At 45.2% G+C, this 25,710-nt stretch overlaps 2 protein-coding genes across 3 annotated transcripts; one reads left to right on the plus strand and one right to left on the minus strand.

Moving 5' to 3' along the window:
* The first annotated feature begins 4,605 nt into the window (after positions 1 to 4,605).
* GCAT (glycine C-acetyltransferase) lies at positions 4,606 to 19,621 on the plus strand. Of its 2 annotated transcripts, none has more exons than XM_054989096.1 (9): positions 4,606 to 4,869; positions 7,294 to 7,424; positions 8,321 to 8,422; positions 11,861 to 12,007; positions 12,662 to 12,837; positions 14,624 to 14,706; positions 16,450 to 16,621; positions 17,322 to 17,443; positions 18,767 to 19,621. In XM_054989096.1, the coding sequence occupies exons 1-9, from the start codon at positions 4,671 to 4,673 to the stop codon at positions 18,916 to 18,918; spliced, it is 1,284 nt and encodes a 427-aa protein (XP_054845071.1). In that variant the 5' UTR covers positions 4,606 to 4,670; the 3' UTR covers positions 18,919 to 19,621. The 2 variants fall into 2 exon arrangements, with proteins under 2 accessions (XP_054845071.1, XP_054845072.1); XM_054989097.1 differs by having other exon boundaries at positions 12,683 to 12,837.
* Positions 19,622 to 24,736: 5,115 nt separating this feature from the next.
* Positions 24,737 to 25,399, minus strand: LOC129335301 (noggin-like). Its single transcript, XM_054987737.1, has one exon. The coding sequence runs from the start codon at positions 25,397 to 25,399 to the stop codon at positions 24,737 to 24,739; it is 663 nt and encodes a 220-aa protein (XP_054843712.1).
* Between the last annotated feature and the right edge of the window lie 311 nt (positions 25,400 to 25,710).

A 25,710-nucleotide genomic window follows, 5' to 3' on the forward strand; every position in this document is an offset into this window, starting at 1 on the left:
CTTCTTCCAATTCTGTTTAGCCTGGAAGATGGCCTCCTACTTTGATCTGGCTGATCTCGCCACCCGGATCCATGCCTTGGTGACTTCAAGGCTAGATTACTTCCCTCAAAGTCAATTGCTTCCTTCCTATTGTTGTTTTCAGGTATACTTGTGATTTTGGAGGCTCTTGCAGGTATTTAAGCAGGAGCTCTGCTTGTGAGGAGGGTTTTTTTTTGAGCTGCTCAGTCTGGAAGGAGCTCAGCTGGATGGAAAAACCACACAAACTCCCATGCTCCTGGCTTTCCACAAACTGTGCGATTATTCAGGAGGGCTTCCATACACAGGTAATAGGGCTGTACCATAAGGAAATGGTTAGAAGAGATGCTCGGATAAAGCCTGTTACCATCTATTATTATGCCATGTCAAATTGCTAATTTCTGCAATCTATTGTATTGTTTATTGAATGTCTCAGCTGTTGATTGTACTGAATTACATTGCATAATCCGACTTGTGTCTCAGTAAAAAAGGTGGACTATAAGTAATGTAAATAAATAACCTCTAGGCAAACCATGCCCATCACTCCCATTTTGCAGTCATTTCATTGGCTTCTCATCAGTTCCTAGGCTTAATTCAAGGTTTTGGCTATCACATACAAAGCCCTTCATGGCCTTGGTCCCTCATATCTAGGGAATTGCCTCTCTCCCTAGGTGTCCCACCATGGCAGCTTTACGTATCTGAACAGGGCCTTCTGTAGACACTACCCTGCAAATGAGCAAAATCAGCAGCTGCCTGTACACCTGCCATTCTCTGTGTCGGCCCCCACCGTAAGAGGTCAGGAAAGCTCCCACTCTCCTAGCTTTCTGCAAACTATGCAGAACTAAAGTATTCAGAATGGGCTTTTTACACAGGTAATAGGACTGTGCTGTAAGGAAAAGGTTCAGAAAGACGTGTTGGTAAAAGGATAGTGACTGTTGAGTATACTACTGTGTACTGTCTTTTGCTGTAATTATGCTCCTACTGGATAGTTTTTCCATGTCATTTATTATGTCATGTCAATTTGCTTGGGTTTTGTTTCAGCTCTTTGTTGGATTTCTACTTGTTTTCAAATTTCTATTATATTGTTTATTGAATGTCCCGTCCATTGATCATAATGACTAACACTGTGTAATCTGTCTCAAATCACAGAAAAGTGGATCATAACTAATGTAAATACAATTAGTTGTATTTATATATTTATTTATATATTTGTATTTATATATTTATTTATATAAATAAGTCCTGTGAAATCTTAAAGACTAACCAATTTATTGCGGCTTGAGTGTTTGTGGAGTAGACATGGGCATGAATGGGGAAAAAACCAACACGCTGTTCGTTGCTGTTGACGAACACGAACAATAACAAACATGTCTCGTTAACGAACATGTTCATTGTTCGTTGTTCATGCCCATGTCTACTCAGACGTAGAGAGCCCATTTTCACAGGGAGCGTTCAGCAGGCTCTCCTCCAGCCACCACCCAAGTTTGGTCAAGATTGCAATATGGATCTTGGAGTTATACATTCCCAAATCCGACGCCCCCAGGAAACTCCCATTCAATACAATTGGAGCCACCAGTTGACTTTGGCACCGTGTACAAGTGGTGGAGTTGAAGGCAGGCCACCTCCCCTCTAGGGGGCGGGGGGTTTGGCTGCTCACCAGTGGCACCCCCCATGTACCTGCCCGCCCAGGCCTCCAAGAGGCTACTTTCCGCCAAGGCATTAATGTGAGTCATGTCGGTGGCTGGTGGGCTCAGGGAGGTGGTGGCAGGCTGCCTCCCTTCTAGGGGGGCAGGGGGGTTGGCCACTCACCAACGGCAGCCCCCATGTGCCCGCCCGCCAGGACTCCCAGAGGCTACTTTCCGCCAAGGCATTAAGGTGTGTTATGTCAGTGGCCACCGGGCCAGGAGGGGTTGGGGAGGTGGTGGTGGGCCGCCTCCCCTCTAGGGGGCACAGGGGTTGACCACTCGCTGGTGGCACCCCCCCATGTGCCCGCCCGCCAGGCCTCCCATGTTGTTTAAGACCATTTTTTTGCATACACACAGTTTATCTTCAGTCAGTCTTGGAGGCCCTTGTGCTGTGGAGGCAACTGCTGCCAAAGCAACTTTTAAAAATCTGCACAGCCAATCAGATCTCCAATCAGAATTCCCGCTGGGCAAAAGACCCACCTGGCCCCAACCCACTTTCTAAAACACTCATTGGGCACCAGGAAAGGTTTGGTGAGTGTTATGGTGCCTAGGCAGTAAGCACCACACCGGGGACCCCTGATATTCCCCATTCTTGCCCATGTATCTCAGATTCAATTCCTGGTGTCTCCAGTTTAAAAAATCACTTACAAGACTTCTGTTTGAAAACTGTTCCCTATCAGAGTGGACAATACTGAGCCAAATGGTCCAATTGACTGGCTGTTCATGCAGCAACTTGGTGTGTTCATCTCATTCCCTTTTGTCCCACTGTTTACAATTTTTCTCTATAATTTTGCATATTTGTCTTTTCAGCCACATGCATTTGCCTACTGAGAATTCATTTAATGTATCTGATGATATGCACTTTTACACATTTACCAATTGTGAATTCACTTTATGTATCTAAGGAAGCGGACTCTAGCCCATGAAAGCTGCTGCCATAATGAATCTACTAGTTCTTAAAATGTCACCAGAACTCTTTTTCTGTTTTGCTGTAACAGACTAACACAGCTGTCACACTGGAATTTGATGTCTCTGGGGGATATTCTCCAATCACTGGGTGGCCTGCAGCCACTCCTACCTTCTCCTGCCAGTATTTTTATCAGTAAAGGGGGAGGGGGGAAAGGTTGAGATGAAGGCACAAAAGAGAGTTGGCTGAAGAGTTAGATAACAAAATAAAAATAGAGAATGCCCCTTTCCCCTGGCAAACTACTATTCATACAGGAAAATGATAGCTGTTGCCTGAACATACTGCTGCTCCCTGTTCTGAAGGCCAATTTATGTGTGTAGATACTTTATTTATGTGTGTAGATACTTTAAAATTTATGTGTGTAGATACTTTAAAAGTACAGTCTTCCAAGTTACACAGAACTCTGTGTCAAAGAGCAAAATCTATTACACTGGCAATGTTAGTGTTCTGTTTCCTAAGGTTTTAAAATGTTTCAAAAACATTTTGGAATTATGTAAATGTTCTGAGATTCAGACCTAGACAGGAGTTCTGCAACTTTCCCTGAGAGGAAGTCCAGCTCTTTAATGTGGGGACAATCTGTAATTCTGCTTGTCTATGTGGAGAGAAAGGAACTCTGTATATGCTCACATCCTTTTACGATATATTACCTACTTCATATGTGACATTGTGCTTAATGGACATAGTTAAAGGAAGTGGGGTACAGCTAAAAAACCTAAGACCTACATGATTCCCCTTCCGCTTACCTCCCTGATGAGTATATTAAGAAGTTTCAGAATCTTATACAAACCCCAAAATATAATCTTAAAAGACTGCAGATTTATTGGCTAGTCCTTGAAAGCTTATTGCACACAGCCTCTTAATTTTTCTTTCCAATTTAGCTACTATGACTGTGTGCATGGCCTGATACTTAAAGTGGATAAGGGGCAAGAAGAAGTTCTTTATTTCAGGAAGGTGATCATTGTATGCAGGCAACTTCTGCATTTAAAAATAACTGTCGACTTAATCCACAAGAATTCATGTATTATTTTCCTCCCATCTTCTGGTGGGATATAAAGGCTCAGGAATCCGTTCCTACTAGTCTCTCTCCAAAGCTCATACCCTCGAGATCTTGTTAGTCTTTAAGGTGCCACTGGACTCGAGTCCTGCTGTTATACTGCACAACAATAAGGCTATCTACCTGAAACCGATTCACACTATATAATCTGCCTTGAGTCTCAGTGAGACAGGAGGACTATAAATAACGTAAATGAAACAAATTGAAGATTTTCGGAGTATAAGCTTTCCAGAGATATCTGATGGCAACTCTGATTGTCGAAAGCTCATATCCTGAAAATCTTGTTGGTCTCCAAGATGCCACTGGACCCTAATCCTACTTTAATACAAGTTTGAGGAAAGGTTGATAGACTCCTGCGTATATGACGTGGAAATCCCACTTTCTGCATTCATCTACGTATTCATTATTCAGCTAGAAACATGGCAGAAGGCAGGTATGCTCATTTTTCGGGGCTTACATCTTTTAATCGTGAGATCCCATGACTCACGGCCTGCTTTGTCAATGTGCCTGAGCCTCTCCGCTTGTGTTAAAGAAATTAAATAAAGTTTACTCCAAGAAAAAGTAGTTTGCGGATTGCAGCCCGAACACCTGGTGAGATTAAGCCCCATTAAATAAAACGGGACTCACGTCTGTGCAAACATCGCTAGGATTTGCACAGGTAGGTTGAAATCCTAGGCATCTTTGCCCGGGTGGAATAAACCTAATCCCAGCCCAGGAGACATGTATAGCCTTGCGCAGACAGCTCTCCGATCTGCTCAAGCTTCCCTGTATACTTTCGCTGGGGAAGTCTCGGCCTCTTTAAATCTACTTTCTGCTGAACGCTCCTTTGCGAAGCCTCCGTCGGCTTCCCGATTGGCTCTTTTCGCCTACACGCCTTCCGCACGCCTGCGCGCGCCCTCGCTTCCCTTTCCCCCTCTTGCTTGAGCGGCGATTCTTTCTTGGCAGAGGGATGTGGTGCAGGTGGCTTCTGCGACCCCCGCTTTCTCCGGGGCCCCGCAGCCCTTTCAGGGCGCAGTCGGCTTTGGCCCAGCTCAAGCACGTGTTGGAGGGAGAGCTGGAAGGCATCCGAGGGGCCGGGACGTGGAAGAGCGAGCGGGTGATCACGTCGAAGCAAGGGCCGCATATCCACGTAGAAGGCAGCCGAGGAGGTGAGTGCGACATTTGGGAGGAAGCTGGCCGCATGGAGGAGAGGTGGGCGTTGCATCCAAAGGGACAGGTATTATTTCAGTTGCACCTGTACAGTGTTCTGAGTGGATCTGCATATCACGCTTGCCATGCCATTGATCTGTTTTATGTTCATCCTGTTTTGCCTACCCATCAATAGTTGAGGGTGGACCCCGCCCACTCCGAAAATATCGGTTAATCTTTTGATTGGGTATTGTTTTAAAGTGACCTCTGTAATATCTTCCTACTGATTGATTTTTGAAATCTCTGGAATAAGATTTTTGCAGAAATAAAAAGCTGTACCTCTGCTGGATTTGAGTCCAGTGGCACCTTAGAGACCAACAAGATTTTTAAGGGTATCACTGAGAGATCTCTGTCTTTTGGTGCTACACCTCTGAAGATGCCAGCCACAGCTGCTGGCGAAACGTCAGGAACTACAATGCCAAGACCACGGCAATACAGCCCGGAAAACCCACAACAACCATGGTATGAGCTTTCTTTATATTCCAGTAAGGAGATGGAAGGGTGAAGCAAAGAAGGGAGTCAGGATGTAAAGGTACAATGAAGGTTGATCAGAGCAGAAATTAACATCTGTAGCAAGATAAGAGTCTCTATTCAGCCCCAGGGGTTCCATTGTTTTGAACTTGTAAATGAACTCAAATTCAGCAATCTCACATTGTAATCTGCCCTTGAAGCTTCTTTGGTTGAGGACAGCCACATGTAGGTCAGCAGTGGAATGTCCTGAAAGACTAAAATGTTCTTCCACTGGTTTTTGAGTGTTGTGATTTTTAATGTCAGATTTATGTCTTTATTTATTTTTGCTTAGGCACTGATCTTTGTCGTGTCATGTAGCGGTGAAAAGCACAGGAAATCTGGTAGAGAAAAAATGGTGCCGGCCCTAGAGAAGCTAAAGAAAGTGTTATAAAAGTGTCAGTGACTTGCTAAACAAGATCACTTCCTATAGCCCTACTGAATGGAAAAATATATCTTCAAAGGATGTCTTTATATTTGCAATCTTATTGTTGAGCATACAACAGGTGCAGCACCACTTTAATGGTTAGGCAAACATTCCTGAGCACATACAACCCAGTCTGTGGCCAGCTCTCTTGGCATGCTGAAGGTGTTTAAAAGCTGCCCTATAGATGCAGGCTGCCCCTCTGAGCAAGCTGTGAAATATCTATGCATGCAGAAGCTCCTTGTATATCTTAAGAAGTGGTGGGGTGATCCTGACTCACAAATTTTCTGAAACTTTACTGACATGCCTCTTTGCCCATGGCCTCTGTGACTTCTTCTTTTTCCCCACAGGAGTCATTAGGGCAGAGGTCATCTGGGGGTCTTTTTATTTCTGCCACTCCAGGTTTTCTCCTTCAGCCCACACTCATGCTGTCATTCTTTCACACACTCAGCTCTTGACCAGGTCTGTTGCTTATGAATTACACAGCTTAAATGAGGTTAATTCCTAAGCAGCTAGCTGCTCTTTGTTAGTTGCAAAATCTCCTGTTCTGTTCCATATATTAAAAACAGCATGAAACAACATTTATCAGCCTAAGTTAATAACGATAAAAAAGTTCTCAGGCTAGACGCAGACCATAAAAACGTTCTTGGACCCATTGTCTAAAGGACAGTAAAATAAGTGCTACATGGACTGGGGAGGATTCCAAAGGCAAGGAGCCACCAATGACAAAGCCATGTGCCTGTTGCCACACATTTCATCTCTGCAAGCGACGACAGAGAGAGCAGGATTTGGAAGAGGGTCTGCTGGAGGCTAGTACAAGAGTAGAAGCCTTCACAGTTTTTATGTGTGGAGAAGGTACTACAGAGGACAATTTGTTCTCTTCATTCCATCACTGACATACTATAGCAATGGCTTTTGCTTATGTTCAGACATGGATCTCTGGTGACCAGTGTCTACACTCTCAGAACTACCCCTCTTGCAGTCCCTCCAATGGAATGTTTTCTCCAGTATTAGCATGTCAGCATGTTGCTTTCCCTTTTTTACTACGTTTCACTTGACTCCCTCCATGTTTAGTGCTAAAGCTTAAACTGTCCTTTTCTGCACCTGTAATCCTGAACTATCTCTGTCAGCAAACAGTGGGTCAACAAACAATGGGCCAGACTTCCTGACCATTTCAGGAGCCCAAATGCAGCCATATTTGATGAGCAGTTTGATTACGGTACACAGTGGTGTCTTTATCATTGAGAAGTAGCAAGAGAGCCTGCCTTGTCTTTTTGCTATCCTTGAGACTTTGGCTTATGGATAAATCATGTGCCTTTGTGGGGGGTCAATCATGCTGGGACAACTTGGGTTTAAGTCTATTTCAAATCGAAAGGAACCAAGTGGTCTGCTGAAGCCAATGGCTGTATCCGCTGCTCCCTTCTTTCTACCAATTCCCTTCCTTTTGTTGCAGATATCCTGAATTTCTGTGCCAATAATTACCTTGGACTCTCCAGTCACCCTGAGGTGATTCGTGCTGGTCTGGATGCCCTGGAGAAATATGGAGCTGGACTTAGTTCTGTCCGTTTCATCTGTGGAACACAAGTAAGATGGAGCAGGAACATGCAGCCAGCAGGGGCTTCCGTTCCCTTTCCCCACCTCTTCCCTTTGCATTGTTAACCGTATCTATGAGGCAAACATGTTAGCATGCCACTTACTTTCTTCAGTAACGTGGAAGTCTTTTTGACTAGATCTACTATTATTTTAGTAAATAAGGAAGTGAAAGCCGGTTGTAATTCCAAAGTGATGGTCTCTTCACTCAAAGGAAAGGAAAGTTTGGTGCTGAGCTTCCATGTCTTCTCCTGCTCTCAGTGCACCAAGTGTGCTGAGTCTGCAGTTTCTCTTACATGGTAAAGCTGCGTTGGGGATCAGCTTGGGCTGAACACGGGTACAGTGTGACTTGTGTGGATCAAATACACACACAATAAGTGCATCTGGGCCATCCCAATGTCCCGGAAGCATCAGTAAACACAGAGTTGAATCCAAATGGAAATGCTTTTCTTTGTTGATCTCATGTTGTTCCTGAGTTGTACCCACAGGAGGATCGTTTTTGATTGCAGGGGACGGCGTGGAGGTTCTGCTTTAGTGATAGATTTTGCCCAAGTTTCAGCCCAGGGAGTCTTGAACCCTCCAAGCCCTGAGGTTGCTTTTGCATTTTTTAAAAATTATTATTTATGTTATTTATAGTCCATCTTTCTCACTGAGACTCAAGGCAGATTTATCAGTGTAAATGAGTGCAAACAATAAGATGGTACTCTAATAAATTAATGTAATAGGGCCAAGAATTATAGAAATTGGAAATGGAGCTGTCATCTGAACAAAGCGTAAGTATTAAGCTTGACATGCAGAACACTGTATTACATCAGTAGAAACTGACTGTCAGTTTTATCTTCTGCCTGCATTTTGTGTTTACTTTTTCTGTCTGCTCTCCGACTCTGTAGAATATACATAAGGACCTGGAGGAGAAGATTGCTCGTTTCCATCAAAGAGAAGAGGCCATCCTCTATGCCAGCTGCTTTGATGCCAATGCTGGAATCTTTGAAGTTCGTAATATTTTTGTGTATAGGGGACTGAGGGTGGCCACTGGGAATTCCAGAATTCTAAAGTATCTTTGGGGGGTTGTTAGTTTGAGGGAAGAAGGAAGTCCAATTGCTATCAAAAAGGCTACCTTCCTATTCATTAGCAAAACAGCGGCCTTGGGGAATGAAATTGATCCATAGTAGGGAAAGGATAGGAGCTGATGAATTAGGAACAGGTCTCTAATAGAAGTTAGGAATAGATGCCTGATCCTGCAGATCTAACTTAATCTGACATTTGTCCCTTATTTTGAGGAAGAATCTGTTTCACATGATCTTAAGCCAAAGGTAGAGGCAAGATCTTCCACTGTGAATGGCAGAAAGGGAAATAACTAACTCCATTCAGTCTCTCCATTCAGACCCTCTCAAATGCAGTATGAACAGAAATGTGCAGCAGCTCCCATCTTTTGGCAGGTCAGTCATAAAACTGGGCTGTTTTTGAACCACAACATGGATTCAATGCCACCAATGCACCCCAGGTTCATGCAAATAGCTTGTGGGCTTTCAATAGATGGTGGCTGTTTTAAACAGAGAGTTAGAATCATAGAGCTTGAAGGGGAACCAAAAGGTCTTCTAGTCCAACCCCATGCACAATGCAGCAGTTTCACAGCTCCCTCCTCCTCCTCCATAGTGATGGCTATTCCAGATCCAGAGGAAGTCAAAAAAACTTCAGCATCCCTGACCAATCTGACCTAGAGGAAAATTCCTTCCTGACCCCAGAGTGGAGATCAGCATTACCCTGGACACGTAAGAAAGGGCCATGAGAGCAGAACACTGGCTCATCATTGCTTCCTGCCCTCTCTTTCATGATCTGCCTAAGTTAATAGTGAGTCATAGAATCAACAGTGCTGACAGATGGCCATCTTGCCTCTGCTAAAAATCCTCCCAAGGAGGAGAGCCCACCACATCTCAGTGGCACACTCTGACTCCTTCATTCCCTGTACTCCCAGTTTTATTATTCCAGCGATAGGGAAAGTACAACACTTCTCACACTGAAAAAGTGAGCATGTCTTAGGGAAGAGCGATCTAGAACGTAAATGCATAGGGTGCAGTAGGAGAAGAAGAAGCCTGACAGTGCAAACCTTGGTGCTGGGTCCCCTGGATAGAACAGGAGACCTAGGTATGCACCTAAAGCACTTTCCAATTGATTAAATCCCTTGTACATTTCTTACGTGCATCATCCTAGTCTCATTATCATACAGGGTCAACAGAAAGTAGATGCATTTGTACTGGAAGCTGCTGTGGTTGCAAGCCAATGGTGCAAGCTAGGGTTTTCTGTGGACTTAACTTGTACAGTGTGTCCTATATAAAGCTGTCATACTCAGTCAAAACTGCTGTCCAGGATTGACACACAGGGCCGGCGTGCCCGTTGAGGCCAGGTAGGTGGTTGCCTCAGGGCGTGGGGTGCTGGAGGGGGCGCCGGAGGAGGCGCTGGGGGTGGGAGCGCGCACCACAGAGCTGCAGCCTCCCAGCCCTCCCACCCCACGCCGCCGCCAACACACGCCCCTGGCCAGGCACAGCAGCCGCGGGCAGGCGTCTGGGGTGGTGCAGGGCAACCGAGTGGGAGAGCTGGGAGGCCATCCGCGCGCCGTCCCAGCCGCCCGCGCACATGCGCCCGTGATGACGTCACACATGACATCATCATGCAGGCTGGTGCGTGTGCGCATGTGCGCCCAGCGCGCCGGCCAGCCACAGGCGCCGAAAACCCTGGCGCCGTTCCTGTTGACACCACTGGGCTGCTGCTGAGGCCTGAGATCCCCAGTGGGCCCACACTGCTAGCCTGACAATGGTTGTAGCACCGCAGCGAACACTGCCCAGCGGCCTTGTTTCCTTGAGGCAACAACAAAATATCTCTCCCATCGGGATGATCAGGTCCCCCCTCTCTGTTCATGACGCTGTGCTGTGCTCCATTGTGGTCTGCTGAGGTGGCAGTTTGCCTCCCCCTACTCAGGTGCATCGAGGGGAAAGGGAACGAATAGCCTGTTTCTCTCTGGCTGCTACTTGTGGTTCACACACAAAATGCGCAACATGAGAGAAAAAATACACCCAACCACCAATATACAAAAAATAGCTATTCTATTAGAAAATATTCCAAACAATACAATTATACAGTGACTACTCAGATATATCAAATTACTGGCCCTCAAATATGTGGAATGCATTTCAGTATTTCTTTGTGTTTTGAGCCACCTGAAACAATTAAAACACCAATAAAAATGAGTTTTCATACCACCAAAAAGTTTAATAACATAGAATTCAAATAACATTAACAAGTTGCAAGTAATTCAATACATCCAAAGCTACATTTCCTTAGAAAAACCACAAAATTATTGAGGTTCAAAGCTGAGAATAACCCGTTTTTCCAGCGAACTCAGTAGAAGGTCACAGCTGTGAAGCAGTCACTGACTCATGCCTATTTCAACATCAGTGCTCCTTGTATCTTACGGGGCCAAAGAGAATTCATGTATGTATAAGAAGATAAACCCAGCTAGTCATTCAGACCACTAAGCTATATTCTTCCCAAAGTATATATAATAATCCAAAGGCTTCCCTTTGGGGCAGAATACGATCAATATCAACATGAGGATGGAAGCTGTGCAATTTTTCATTTACAAAAAAAGGATAGGATTCATTTCCACAAAATGAGATGCCTGTGGCACTTCCAAGGACATATTGTTTAACTTGCTACGATGCTCAGTGATTCTAGTTATCAGAGAATGTTTAGTCTTGCCCACATGCAAGAAATTACAAGTGCAAATCAATACATAAATAACATGGGGAGCTGCAGTCGGAAAAATGTCTCCATTCAAATATTCTGCTTTAAATGGATGCCTGTTTCAGTTGCTGCCTGCGGTTGCCGCTACTCTGTGGGAGGATCTCATCTGTCCCCTCCCTGCATTGTGGCTGGTGTGTTGGCAAGCCATTGGGGAATGGCAAACTGCGTCTTTCTCCACTTGCCCTCTGCTTGTTCCTGCCTGAATGAGGAGGGAGCAAGCCAGCTGCTCCCTTGCAATTTGTGTATGGGGGAGAGCATTGAAATGCACATTGCCTATGACACCCCTACACCAGAAGTTGACCATTGAGGGAGGAGAGGGGTTTTGACTCAGTGGCAGAGCATCTGCTTTGCTTGCGAAAGGTCCCAGGTTCAATCGCCAGCATCTTCAGTTGAAGGATCAAGTCGTGGGTGATTCCTTGGAGATGCACTGTGAGTCTGGCTCAGTAGAAGGCAGCTTCATGGGTCCATTTGTTTTCCTGCATGGCAGTGCTCTCCAGAGTCTGAGGCAGAGGACTTTCCCACTTCTGCCGCTTGACATCTTTTTAACTGTGGATGCCGGGAATTGAACTGGTGACCTTCTGTGTGTAGAGCTGCCTAGCTTGATGTAATTTTGTTTTTGGTACCACAAGGCCCTGCTGACCCCAGAGGATGCAGTGCTTTCTGATGAACTGAATCATGCTTCCATCATTGATGGGATCCGACTGTGTAAGGCCAATAAATATCGTTACAAGCACATGGACATGCAAGATTTGGAAAGCAAGCTGCAGGATGCACAAGTAAGTTGGAACTGATTCTCCTAGGATGATCTGTTAGCATGTTGCTTCACATTATTAAGGGACTGGGCTGCTAGATTACATGGGATCGGTAATGTTGGAGAAGCTTAGGCAACACTGACCATCGCTATCCATCCAGGAGATTTCTACATGGAACTAGTATTCTCGCTTCATGTTGGTCAGTACAAGAGGGCTAGACACTGTTCTTTGTGAGCAGGCTGTGCAGTGTAGAACATGCCCCAGTTTCATCTGCGATGTGCTGAGGTCCTGTGGTAGATGCACAGGAGTCCCTCTGTAGGCTGGTTAATGTGGAAAGGGTTCCTAGAGGACAGAAAACTTAAAACCACTGGCTAGATTATCCATCAGGTGCTGTCCAGTGCTGTGGTTCTATGATGGTATATAGATCAAGATGGGTAGCCCATGTTAGCCTGTCTGTAGCAATGGAAAAAATACCTTCTTCAGGTTTCTGAAGAAGTGAGCCGTGACTCACGAAAGCTCATACCCCACCACAAATTTTGTTAGTCTTATAGATGCTACTGGACTCTTGCTCTCTATGATGGTATGTGATGTTCTGGTTCTTTATATCGGTGTCTACCTCCCATTCTCTGCCACAAGCAATTTTCTCAAGTTCTGTGCATTATAGTCTTTTGCTCATAGCGTGCACGGTCATCTTCCCAGAAATACCGTCTGCGGTTGGTGGCCACTGATGGTGCTTTCTCCATGGATGGTGACATCGCCCCCTTGAAGGAAATCTGTAACCTGTCCCAGAAGTACAAAGCTATTGTTTTCATTGATGAATGTCATGCCACAGGATTCCTTGGGCCTAATGGACGGTATGAGATTTGATTATTGTACTTTGACTTCATCTCTGGTGATGAGTCCTTTGTGAGCTGGTGGCATTATCCTTTCTGTACTGCCTCTACGTTTATGAAGAATAGTATGTAAGAATAGAATTCCAAGCCTTTGATGTGTTTAGTATCATTTGGAGGGTAGTTAAGTGGCTTTCAAACTGTGCTTCTAGGAACTCTGAAGTTCCTTGCTGGAAGGGCTTGTCTGCCATTACATACTTTCTTGAATAACTGCTTGCATCTCTGATTGTGCTCCAAAATGCGTAGTTGCAAGTTACCTCTATTTTATGCTGGCTTAGCAAAGCTTTCTTTCTTTCTTTCTTTCTTTCTTTCTTTCTTTCTTTCTTTCTTTCTTTCTTTCTTTCTTTCTTTCTTTCTTTCTTTCTTTCTTTCTTTCTTTCTTTCTTTCTTTCTTTCTTTCTTGCGACTCAACAACAGTGTGTGTAGGACTCCCAGGAGGTACCCCATCCAGTCCTGCTGAGCTTCAGTGAGGTTGCTGTGTCACGCACATTCAGGCCATACCATGGGAGCCTCGTGATTGAATACATCTTCAAACATGACCCAGAATCCTTTCCAACACACAGGAGTGCTGTGACAGTCACAGGGGTATTGCTCAATTGCAAGCTTGATGAGTATAGATGTAATTCACTATTTGTGTTTAGAGAAGCACTAGGCAGCAGTTACGGATATTGCATTGGTGAGGCCTTTCCATTGGCAATGGCAAAAAATGAAAGTCCAAACTGTGGTGATTTTAAAAGGTTCTGCTGATGCCTGGGCTTCCACAGCTGACACACAAATGCCTTTTGGAAAGAGCAAGGCCAAAATTCCTTCAGAGGCAGGAAGCCAAGGTGACTGAAAAGATCACTGTTCTGGCAAAATAGCAGTGTTTAGACATATTTCTTTTCCACAAACCTGCACTTTGAAATGTCCCTAAAGGGGCATCCATCAGGAAAACCTCAGCACAGTTCTTATTTTTCTTGCTGCAGATACAAAAAACTGGCTGGCTCACAGACTCCAGTATAGCAACTCTGGCAGTACTGTAAGCCACTAAGGAAGGAAAACCCTAATTATGCTCCTATCAGTAGAAAAGAGCAAAAGTCCAGTAGCACTTATAAGACTAACAAAATTCATGGTAGGGTATAAGCTTTCGTGAATCACAGCTCACTTCTTCAGATACAGCTAGAATGTGAGTCCATTTGTCCTTATATCTTGCAAAGTGGAGTACTATTGTAATTTGGCATCTGAAATCACTCCATTCTTCCTGCAGGTGAGCAGACTGCACCTGAGCCACATAAAAGATGAGTTGTCGCCAATACGGCTCACCTTTTATGTTTAAAGATTATAGATAATGCCATATCACCTTTAACTAAGGTCCAAAAGTCTGGCTTTAATAAAATGGATCTCATAAGCTTAAATAAACATTCATGTAAGATTTTTTTTCTACTTAACACTGGAATAAAACACAAGTCCAGTGGTTATCTTGACAAGTAACAAAACTTAAGGTGCTAGTAGCTTTCTGTTTTATTTTGCTATTACAGGCTAGCAAAGCTACCCATCTGGAAAGAGGAATCTTGGCAAAACTCCATTTTAACAATTGATATCTTCTATTCCTATTTTTTTTTTCTTTTGGGCCTTACTCTTGTAAGTAAGTGGGTCACAGCTGCCTGTACCTATTTAAAATGAATGGTCTTTTGAAACTTTTTCCTGCTGTGCAGACATCTGGGAAAGAACAAGGCTGCCAAGGCTAATAACAGTAATTCTGTCCTTGCAGAGGCACCGATGAGCTCTTGGGTGTGATGGACCAAGTCGCTGTAATCAACTCAACTCTGGGGAAGGCACTTGGGGGAGCAGCAGGTGCAGTTTCTAACTAGTTGTGTCCTGTCTGTCTGTTTGCAAAGCCTTGAATTTTTAAAAAATACCCAGCTATGTCGCTCAACTCTGCCTAACAGCACCAACCATGATCTCTCATGTCTTTCAAATTAAAACAGACTTATATCTCAAGTCTTTTGGCCAGTCCTAAGGAGATTAGATCCAATGAATGTCATTGCAGCAGGAGCAGTTACTGAAACTATGCATTTGAGATATACCAGTAGATATGGGCACGAACCGAAAAAAACCCGAACCACCTGATTTGTGGTTCATTGGTATTCCACAAACCAGGAACTTCCATGAAATTTTATCAGTTCACGAATTGGTTCGTGGTTCGTAGTTCATGGAATTCAAACACCCGGTGCCGGCTTCTGAAGCCAGTGTAGGGTGTTTGAAACTGACAGCCCCCTTCTCCTGTTGCCTCGAAGCAGCAGGAGAAGGCTGTCAGTTTCAAAACACCCCTCGCACCACCGGTCGGGTGAAGCCTGCGAGGGGCATGTGAAACTGACAGCCCTGTTCTTTTGTCCCCCGAGTGGCAGGAGAATGGGAGCTGTCAGTTTGACAGACCCCACGCCAGCCTCAGCCCATGGGCTGAACCCGGCGCAGGGTCTGTCAAACTGACAGCTGTCGTTCTTCTCCCGCTCAGGCAGCAGAACAGGGCTGTCAGTTTCACTCACCCCATAGGCTGAACCACGTGTGGGGTGAGTGAAACTGACAGCCCTGTTCTGCCGCTGAAGCGAGAGGAGAATGACAGCTGTCAGTTTGACAGGCCCCGTGCTGGGAACCCATGGGCTGAGGCTGGCGCAGCGGCTGTCAAACTGACAGCTCCCATTCTCCTGCCACTCGGGGACAAGAGAACAGGGCTGTCAGTTTCACTCACTCCGCATGGGGTGAGTGAAACTGACAGCCCTATTCTGCCACCCGAGTGGGAGGAGAACGACAGCTGTCAGTTTGACAGACCCCACGCCTGGAACCCATGGGCTGAGGCCAGCGCGGGGTCTGTCAAACTGACAGCTCCCGTTCTCCTGCCACTCAGGGGACAGGAGAACAGAGCTGTCAGCTTCACTCACCCCATGCCAGGATCAGCCAATCGGCTGAACCCAGCATGTGGTGAGTGAAACTGACAGCCTGTTCTCCTGTCCCGAGTTGCAGGAGAACGGGGGGAGGTATCAGTTTCACTCACCCCGTGCCAGCCTCAGCCCATGGGCTGAACCCAGCTCAGGGTCTGTCAAACTGACAGCTGTTGTTCTCCTCCCGCTTGGGTGGCAGAACAGGGCTGTCAGTTTCACTCATCCCGCACCGGGTTCAGCCGATGGCTCGCTGGCAGCAGGGGAATGGGGCTGTCAGTTTCACACACCACTCAGCGGCACCAGACTGTCTGGGGTCACGAACTGCTCATGAATCGCACGAACCCGGCCAAAAAAGTCGGGGTTCGTTAACATGCGGTCGCATGAAACCTCGAATCGGCCAGGTCCGTGAGTTTTTTTGGGTTCATATTGCAGTTCTTGCCCATCTCTATATACCAGTTGTCTTTGAACCTAACCCAGTGCCCAAACATGATGCCATGAAAATTTTCCTGGGTTTTGCTGTTTGCCTAGGATTGTAAACTTTGAGTGTAGGGGTGGTATCAAGTGCTTGGTAGGCCACCATATATATGGGCTATATGTGGCTTGCTGGGTTCCAAGTTTTGCAAGCCAGCTCTCACGTAGTAACGTCTTCTCTTTGCAGGTGGCTACACAACTGGCCCCAAAGCACTAATTGACCTTCTGCGCCAGCGTTCTCGTCCTTACCTCTTCTCCAATAGCTTGCCTCCTGCTGTTGTGGGCTGTGCTTCCAGAGCACTGGATCTGCTCATGGAGAGCAATGCCATTGCACAGTCAATGGCTGCCAAGACTACACGGTGAGAGGGAGAGGGAGAGAGAATGTGAACTATTATACTGTGCAAAGCAAAGGATTCAAGAAGCCTTATATGCCCAGTTGTTTCCTCGACTCTTTGTCACTTTTGAGAATTCTTTCTTTTTCACACAGCAGTGAATCCATCTTTTTCTCCAATGATCTCATGGTTCTTTTATTTTGTGTCTTTATTTATCTATAGCTAACTAGATAGATACTAGCCATAGATACTCCTAGTTTATAAAATCCCATTTGGTTTCTGTAGAGCTGTCTAACATTCTAGTTGGGTCTTTCAGCATTGTACAACACATGAGCACAGGCCCACCCCCAGGGTCTCATTGGATGTCCATGGCTTGGTTTATGAAATGTCCCTCCTTTCCCTTTCTCACAGCCCACTATTTCAAATGCCTCTTGTACTTTACCTGGCTCCATCTCAGTACTTGCCAATTTGAAGAGAAAATAGTGAAATATCCAGAGCCAGAATTAAGCAGATTTTGCTAGGTTGCCTAATTTGCAATACTGGTAAAATCGTTTTACAGATGTTTCATAATTTGGAATGGAAGTAACACAAAAGAATACAATTCTATCACTGCACAACATTGGAGAGGGATAGTTGGTACCGTTGTAGTGGTTTGTGTGTCCAGCCTGTGAGCTTAGGGTCAAAGAGATTCCAAAACAAGGGATGAAAGCTTTCCTTTTCCTTCCAGGTTCCGAAGCAAGATGGCAGCAGCTGGGTTCACCATTTCAGGAAATAATCACCCAATTTGTCCTGTGATGTTGGGAGATGCCCGGCTAGCCTCACTGATGGCTGATGACATGCTGAAGAAAGGTAACTGTAGACTTTGATGGCCTTGCCCACAAGCAGGCCGTGTCCCAGCAAGCCCAAGGCTGCTCTAAAACTTGAGTCAGGAAGGGGAATATCCTACCTGGTTCCTCCTTTGCTCAGCCGTTGCTCCATCAGAATGCCAGCCTTCCTGTGCATCATAAAACCTGACCTGAACCAAGAGATAAGATGGGTAAGCAAGCATGAAGATGGGTAAACCTTCCGCTCTTTGAATAATTGTTGTTGTGCAGTCGTTAATTTCAGAAGGAGCCCTGCCAGGCTGTGACTTCAGTGCTGGTTGACTGGGGCAACATAGATGCCTTTCTAATCCCATTTTAGGTCAGTACAAGTTCATTTCATCTGAAGTGAAGCAAAGCTAACTTGTGTTTTCTGTGACAGCTCTGTAGAGGGCAGCATTGTCCCTAGAAAGCCAGCATCAGCCAAGCATTCCCTTTCTTAACCAGATTCAGAAACTATTTTGCTGCCCTATGTTCAGCCAAGTTTCCTCTGTGACCTTGTAAGGATCCCCAGAGTGTGTCTATCAACATTTTATTGGCAGCACTGAGCAACACCAAAAGCCTGCTGCCTGATAATTGTCATGTATTGATTTAAACTAGCCATTTGCCTTCTCCCTTCAAATATATTTTGGCTCTTGTTCTCCCCACCCCACCCCCTGCCTCAAAATGGCATTGCTGGGTTACACTGCTACATTGATGGTTGAATCCATAACTGTCACTGAAGATTGACTATACACCTATCAACAACTTCCTTCTTAAGCACTCTGATCTAGAGTCAGATTTCAGTCACTTCTGTCACCACTGCTTTCTGTAGCAAACATCTCCTCATATTAAGTGCTGTAAAATTTCTTTAGAGCCCCCTCTTTTGAGGCAAGAGGTACCCACCCATTCTTTGTCTCCTCTGCTTCTTTCTTCAAACCCACCTACATTTCCTTCAGGTTCCTCTTCCCATCATATATTCCCTGCTCTCCTTCCTTTTAGTCTCTTTGTGACTCAGTTTCTTTACAATCTCAGACCTCTTCCCAGTTCTCAGTCTACCTCTTTGTAAAGGTCAGATCCCTGTCAAACTGACAACTTTCCCCTCCCTCACAGAAAGAATAGACTGCAAATCTCTCAGTTCCTTGAGCAGTTGAATACTCTGCCATCAGATGGGTTCAGCCGATCAGTATCTAATGCTTTACCATGAGAGATGCTATATCACCACATGTTTGATACAGCACAGATTACTGCCACCAGCCATTGCTTGGGATACTAGGGTCCTCGTGCCAACTCTAATAGACTCATCTTTCCTTCTGTTTTTTTCATCTAATAGGCATCTATGTCATCGGCTTTAGCTACCCTGTGGTGCCTAAGGGGAAGGCGCGCATCCGTGTACAGATCTCAGCTGTTCATAGTGAAGAAGATATCGATCGATGTGTGGAGACCTTTATTGAAGTGGGCCGTAAACATGGGGCCTTGCCCTGAATGGCTGGAGAATTCCAGTCATGCTATGGAATGGTGTCTTTTCTTTCAAAACCTAAGGCTGGAGACACTTTTCTTTTTCCCTAGAGGAAAGGCAGTTTGAAATGGAGATCATTGCTTATGGCAGGTTCACTTACTTCATTTTCACCTCACTTTTTTCCAAAACCTCATTGAGCCAAATGTGCCTGGGGAGCAAAAGAAATATACATGCAGGAAGGGAAGTAAAGATCAGGCCACTCTCTGCTCTAGTGTAGGGCATTCTATCTCTACTCAAGAAAGATCATGTGAGAACCAATGCCTGGAAGACAGAATAATAATAAAGGCAATTTTGAGGCTGGCTTCAGGGCAGCTCTTACTACCTCGCAGCATCCACAAAAGGAAATGTGCTGACAGAGTGGCTGCATACTTGTGGCTGTGTTCATGCTTTATGGGTCTCTTAAATATTGGCTTGTGTTCTTATCTCCTGCTTATGTTCTATATAGTCCACATTTTCTCTTTCTTCCAGCTGTGGCTGGAAGAAGAGGAGGAGAGTTTCTGGGCCTGTAATTATGTTTCAGCGCCTTAGTAGGGGTTGCTCAGGCTTATTGATCCTTTTAGTGGCCCACCAAATCTCTACCTGTTTCCCTTGCCAGCTGCCTCTGTTCCTCCCAATGGTTGCCATAGTTGATCCCATAATACATTCCAGAATGTGTGGATTTAACAACTGCATTGTGCGAGTATGGTATTTTACATTGGATCGAGAATCCACTATCCTTAAAACTTCAGTTGACTTTCCATAAAGGAAAAAAAAAGCAAACTACTACTAAATTTTTTTAAAGATCTTGAGAAGCAGAAAGGAATCATAGAAGATCATAACCAGCACCTTGAATTGAGTTCCGAAACAGTCTGGCAACCAATTGAGAGTGGAACTACAAGTGACAGAAGGCACAGATTGGACACTTGTCAGCTTCCCTCAAGTTTTGATGGGAAATGTAGGCAGCTTGGCGGAATGTTGGACAAGTGACAGTTGAAAAGTCCATTGGACAGCAGTCAGAGAGCCAAGCTGCAAGACTAGGATGCCTACATTTCCCATCAAAACTTGAGGGAAGCTGACAAGTGTCCAATCTGTGCCTTTTGTCACTTGTAGTTCCGCTCGTAGTTGTTTCAAAATGGGCAACATATGTTCCCAGCAGCTAGCCCCTGACAATCACTGGGCTGCTGCATTCTGGACCAGTTGTAGTTTCTAGGTTGTTTTCAAGGGCAGCCCCACATAAAGTAATCCAACTTTGAGGTTATAAAAGCTTGGCTCAGGGCCAAGCTACAAGCGACAAATGACACAGGTTGGACACTTGTCAGCTTCCCCCAAGTTTTGATGAGAAACGTAGGCATCCTGATCTTGCAGCTTGGCTCTCCAACTGCTGTCCAATGGACTTTTCAAATGTCACTTGTCCAACATTCCGCCAAGCTGCCTACGTTTCCCATCAAAACTTGAGGGAAGCTGACAAGTGTCCAACCTGTGTCATTCGTCACTTGTAGTTTGGCCCTGAGTGTGGCTAGACTGGCTGTGTCTTGATAATGAGAGAGTTGGCAAATCAGATGCAGCTGATACAAAGTGCTGCTGGCCCTTATGCCTGCCTGCTTTTCAAAAGGCAAGACAGGGCTCGTGAGCAGCACCCTCAAGCTCTTGATCTGTTCTGAAAAAGACAACTTCCCTCCATCTAAGACAAGTGGATTCAATCCCTCTAGGACATCAGCCTTTCCAACCTACATTACTTCTGTTATATGTGCAAATGAACTTGCCTTAAGACTAAAACAGGTGCTGCTGTAATAAGGTTGCCAACAGGCTGGGGGGAAAACATTTTGTCCCTTTTAATAGAGGTTTAATATGCAGATATGGTCATTTGAAGCTTTTCACAGCATAGAGGTAAATTAACATCACCTGCTAATTTTCTGAATATCAAATTGATGAGAGATAGCTAGAGGGACCTATTTAAAAGCTGGCAGCCCTCTTCTGGCATGTACTCTGCTTTTCTACTGTATCTGGTTTCTCAGCATACAAGTTTTACAAGCAAAGACCAGGGCCTTCTCTGCTTCATCTCATGACACAGATCTTTGCCTTCCACTACTATGGCCTGGAGACCAGTACTTTCCCTTCCAGTCAAAATGGGATCTCAATGACGAGGAGAGGGGATGGATACCAAAAGTCTCCTGTGGTTGCTACCGTAGAAGGCCATGGTGTCATGGATATTTATGAACTGATTTACATGATTTATAGTTTGCCTTCCTCACTGGGACTCAAGGTGGATTACATAGTAAGTCAGGATGATCAACAGGATGGGGCATCCAATAAACAATACAATAGTATTTGGATTCTAGAAATCTGGAACCTTCAGAAATCTGAAACAGAACTGAAGCAAGGCATGAATATTAACATGATGCATTACAAGATGCAAAAATTACTAAGCGAGATCCTACTTGCTGTAACGGGCAGTATGAACAGTACACGGTAGAAGAGACCTTATTGTCCCTAACACTTTACCCAAATGTTTTTCTGAACTATTTTGTCACAGCACAGCCCTGTCATCTGTGTAGAAAAGCCCCCCACCCCTCCCGAATAACACTCTTGCATAACTTGCAGAAAGCCAGGAGAGTGGGAGCCTTCCTGGCCTCTTCAGGCAGGCCATTCCATAAGGTGGGGGCCGCCACAGAGAATATGTGTATACTAGCAGTTGTTGATTGTGCCCATTTGAAGGGTAGCACCACAGAAGGCCCTGCTCAGATGAGCGAAGCTGTCATGGTGGCCAGCCATTTAACAGTGTCTCCTAGCCACATTCCACCAAGTTGCTGCAGAGCTTGAGAGAATGGGAGGAGGTTGTCTCCCTGCCTTCCTACTTTCTGCTTACCAGATCATCCTCCACCTGCTAGAGAGCATATTTGTAACAAGCATATTGTGTTGCTGTTGCTTAAGGGAAGCAGGCGAAGAACATGCAATCCCTGTGCTGTCTCAGGGGGTTGATTATAAAATCCTATCTGTTGGTGATGTTCTGTGTGGCAGTACACAAGAGAATGCTGAACGAATGGCAAATTATTCTTCTGTATTTAGTACCCTGTAGAAAAAGCACCTCCTCGGTTTCACACATGCTGCAGAAGCCAGCCAGACCCAATATATTTTGCTGCTCTTACATACACCCTCTCCCCTTTTTTTATTGGAGGCAGAGACACAGCAGGAAGTATTAAATATTTCAATTACAAAGATCTCATTGAAGTCTGCACAAAAGAGGATGGGGAACACTGTAGGTATATGCAAATCTGAACAAATTTAGAGATTACAAGAATTTTACAGCTTTTCCTGTTAAAGATCTTTTGTTAATTTGTTGCAGAATATTGTTTTTAATTTTTTCTCTAAAAAGCAGACTCTGCCTCTTGATGTTTTTTCCAGGGCTATTTTGTTACCTAGGCAAAAGAAAATAATTTTCCCTCCCCTGCATCTTAACATACCCCTCCTGAATGATTTTCACAACTACAATCTTAGCCTCTAAACGGAGTGTGGAGAAGATGCTGTACCTGGGAAAGCTTGGCAGGTATTGTAGTTTCAAGGACCTGGGGCAAGGGCAGATATATTCGTTCTAAGTGTGTTCCCAGTTCAGAGAGCTGCCTGCACTATTTGTTGCAGTGGGCTTCAAACCATGTTTCAAGGGACCCTCGGGTGAGTTACAGACAGCCCTACCTGCCAGGTCATATTCAATCTACAGAGGTGCCTTTGAGGAGGACCTGTTAGTAGGGGACATATGTGGAGGACACCATGCCTAGCGTTGTCTTTGCATACAGGCTGAGGAACAACAGGACAGCAAGGTAGCTCAGCGGTGGAAAGGATTCTTTTTAGTACAGGCAGATTTGGCAGTGACCACACACGCCCAGAGATAAACTTTTCCTTTTAGTCCTTATTGTCTTGTCCTGTCTTGGCCATTCTACTCCAATGTTCTATACATACTTGCCATGCTGAGTTTAAGTGTAAAACTCTTCACTGCCGAGCACATCAGCTCAGGGCCAAGCTACAAGTGACGAATGACACTTGAACGGCAAGTGAACAGACTCATGGGTATTCCTCCCTGTTCACTTGCACTCCACTATGTGATCAAGTGGAACGCAAGTGAACAGGGAGGAATACCCATGAGTCTATTCGCTTGCCGTTCAAGTGTCATTTATCACTTGTAGCTTGGCTCTCAGATTTAAAGTAGATCATTCGAGGAGAGCACCCTGATGCCTGGGTTTTCCTTCTGCCGTGATTCCTGGAGCCAGGATGTCCTGACCTCTGATAGAAGGAATCCTAGTAAAAGCAACATTCCTTTGCTAGTCTCCTTGTGCTCTTTGTTTCCCCCTCCCCCACCTTTCATTTGCAAAGTGTTTTGTGTGGTCCCCACCTGGTTTTGTTTTACAGCCAAGCACTGTAGATTTTGTCAACTGCAAGAGACATGCTGGGAAATTAAAGGGGCTACCGTATTAAAGATGTGGGGAACAAATAATATAGTTTGTGGGCATTTCGGTGGTCCTTAATCTGCTCTGTTCACATAGCAGCAATTCCTGCCGTCTGCTAGAACACAGAGATCTAGGCCCTCCCTTCACCTTTTACCCAATCCCTTTTCTAACATCCACCCATGGCTTGAGCCTCTTTATTATGCATATTATCCCTTCACTATATTATATTGCTTTCAGCTCTACCAAGTCTGCTGCTTTCTTAATGACTAAATTCCCTGTTCGATGCTTTCTAAGGGTGTTGGACTTCATGCTTACCCTTAGTGCCTAAGATCTCTCAACCTCTGTCTTGCTGAGCAGTGTTCAAGCAAGATAGGCAACCTGTGCACCTAATTCCATGTTAGTTGCTCTGGCCCCAGATCAATAGAAGACTAAACCACTTATTTTAAAACAATTTGTTGCATTTGCTTCTGAGATACCAGAACTTAAGCATTCAGTTTCTATTGTCTATTTATTTATATTCCATCTTTCTCACTGAGACTCAAGGCAGATTACACAGTAACTCAAATACCATCAACAGAACAGGACATCCAAAAAACAATGCAATAGGGTTTGAATGGCAGAAATCCAAAACCAAATCTGAACAGAGCTGAAACAAAGCATAAGCATTGAAATATGACACGTTAAATGATGCAGAAATTAAATAGTAGGAGCGTCCTTAAAGCAACAGACAGTACACAGTAATATAGTCCACAGTCCCTATATCTTTACCAAAGCATTTTTCTGAACCATTTCATTACCTTATTACCTGTGTAAAAAAGCCTTTCTGAATAATCTAGTTTTGCATTGTTTGTAGAAAGCCAGGAGAGTGGGAGCCTTCCTGACCTCATCAGGCAGGCCATTCCACAAGGTGGGGGCCACAACAGAGAATGCACGTGTGTTGATTTTGCCCATTTGCAGGATGGCACCAGCAGAAGGCCCTGCTCAGATAAGCAAAGCTTTTGTGGCAGAACATACAGGGACAGGCGGCCCCACAAATATGAGGGACCGTGAAGGGTTTTGTATGTGATAGCCAGTACCTTGGATTATGATGTATGTAAACCCAACAGATGAAGGCAACGTTTCCCCCTACGTAGATTATTCTTGGTATTCTCCCTCTCAGTATGTCAGTGATACCAAAGGCTGGTTTCCTCCCCTTGCTGTAAAGAAAGATATCTCCATGGCACCCTTTCCCATGTCTTCAGGGAGCAGCACTTTGATCTTCTCTTGGTGTTCCTTCACACTATACATCAGCTACGTAGCCGAAGATTTCCACTGGTGGCCAGCAGAAAGTTCAGAATTGGCAACGTAAGAATCCTGCACCATCTTCTCACTGGCAGGAACACTTGCATGCAGCCACCACAGGATAAGGGATCTGCCTCCAGGTACACTGCTGCAGGGGCTTTCTAGGACCTATAGCTTCCTCCTTGCTTGCCCAACAGTGCCATGCTAGGAGCTTGATGTGGGTGACCTGTGCATGTTGGCAAGTCATACCAGGAGGCCAAGAGCAGCCTGCCTGGGTAGGTTCACAGTCTGTGTGGCGTATCCAGCGTGGCCAGAAGACGGGTCCCACATCCACCCAGGAAGAGGTCAAGTGGCAGGTAGCAGTATCCACAAGCCATTGTTGGAGGCGATGTTTGACAGCTTGGCTCAGATTGTGCGGAACACCATCTTCAGAAGTCAGCAGCTCTGGAAGAGCCAGTCCTTGAGCTTCCTGCAGGAGTTTTTTCTTAAATCGAGCTGTACGTTCTGCCAGATCCTCACTCAGGGTGCCCAGTTCTTCTAGGCTTGTGTTCCGTCTGCGGGGGTCCTCAAGAGACATCCAGAAGGGGTCAAAGGATGAGCCCAGCATTTTCATCAGCCGAGGAGTGCGTAGATGCTTGGGTTTGGGGGAGTAGTGATAGTCATCAGGAGAGAGAGACAGGCTGTAGGGTCTTGCTTGGTTGCTTGGTTTACTCCGGATGAGGTGAACGTCAGGATTGTATTGAGGCATTTCAGGGCTCTTTTCCTGAGGCAGAGGTGCCTCACTTAGAAACAAATCTCTTTCCTGAGAGAGGGAAACAGCTTCTATATGATCAGATCTATGGGCCCACAGCCCCAGAAGCAGCATGCAGACTAGCCATGCTCTGGCGTCCATGACTGCCACCACAACTCTTTCAAGAATTGTGTGCTGCTTAACTACAGCAAGCTGACCCTGTGGACTGCTTCTCCCTGCCCCTTTTCTTATCAGAAGATCCTTTTACAGAGAGCTTGCTTGTTCCCCTTTTCCCTAGTTACAGGCTTTGTGTCAGACAGCACCACTAT

The sequence above is a fragment of the Eublepharis macularius genome, chromosome 9, assembly GCF_028583425.1.
Source record: "Eublepharis macularius isolate TG4126 chromosome 9, MPM_Emac_v1.0, whole genome shotgun sequence".
Classification (NCBI taxonomy): domain Eukaryota; kingdom Metazoa; phylum Chordata; class Lepidosauria; order Squamata; family Eublepharidae; genus Eublepharis; species Eublepharis macularius.

Excerpts from the sequence above, each read along its gene's own strand:
- GCAT (XM_054989096.1), top strand. The coding sequence starts at position 4,671 with ATGTGGTGCAGGTGGCTTCTGCGACCCCCGCTTTCTCCGGGGCCCCGC. Across the intron at positions 16,622-17,321 it reads ATGGCTGCCAAGACTACACG|GTTCCGAAGCAAGATGGCAG; the intron begins GTGAGAGGGAGA and ends TTTTCCTTCCAG. Across the intron at positions 17,444-18,766 it reads TGATGACATGCTGAAGAAAG|GCATCTATGTCATCGGCTTT; the intron begins GTAACTGTAGAC and ends TTCATCTAATAG.
- LOC129335301 (XM_054987737.1), bottom strand. The coding sequence starts at position 25,399 with ATGCCTCAATACAATCCTGACGTTCACCTCATCCGGAGTAAACCAAGC.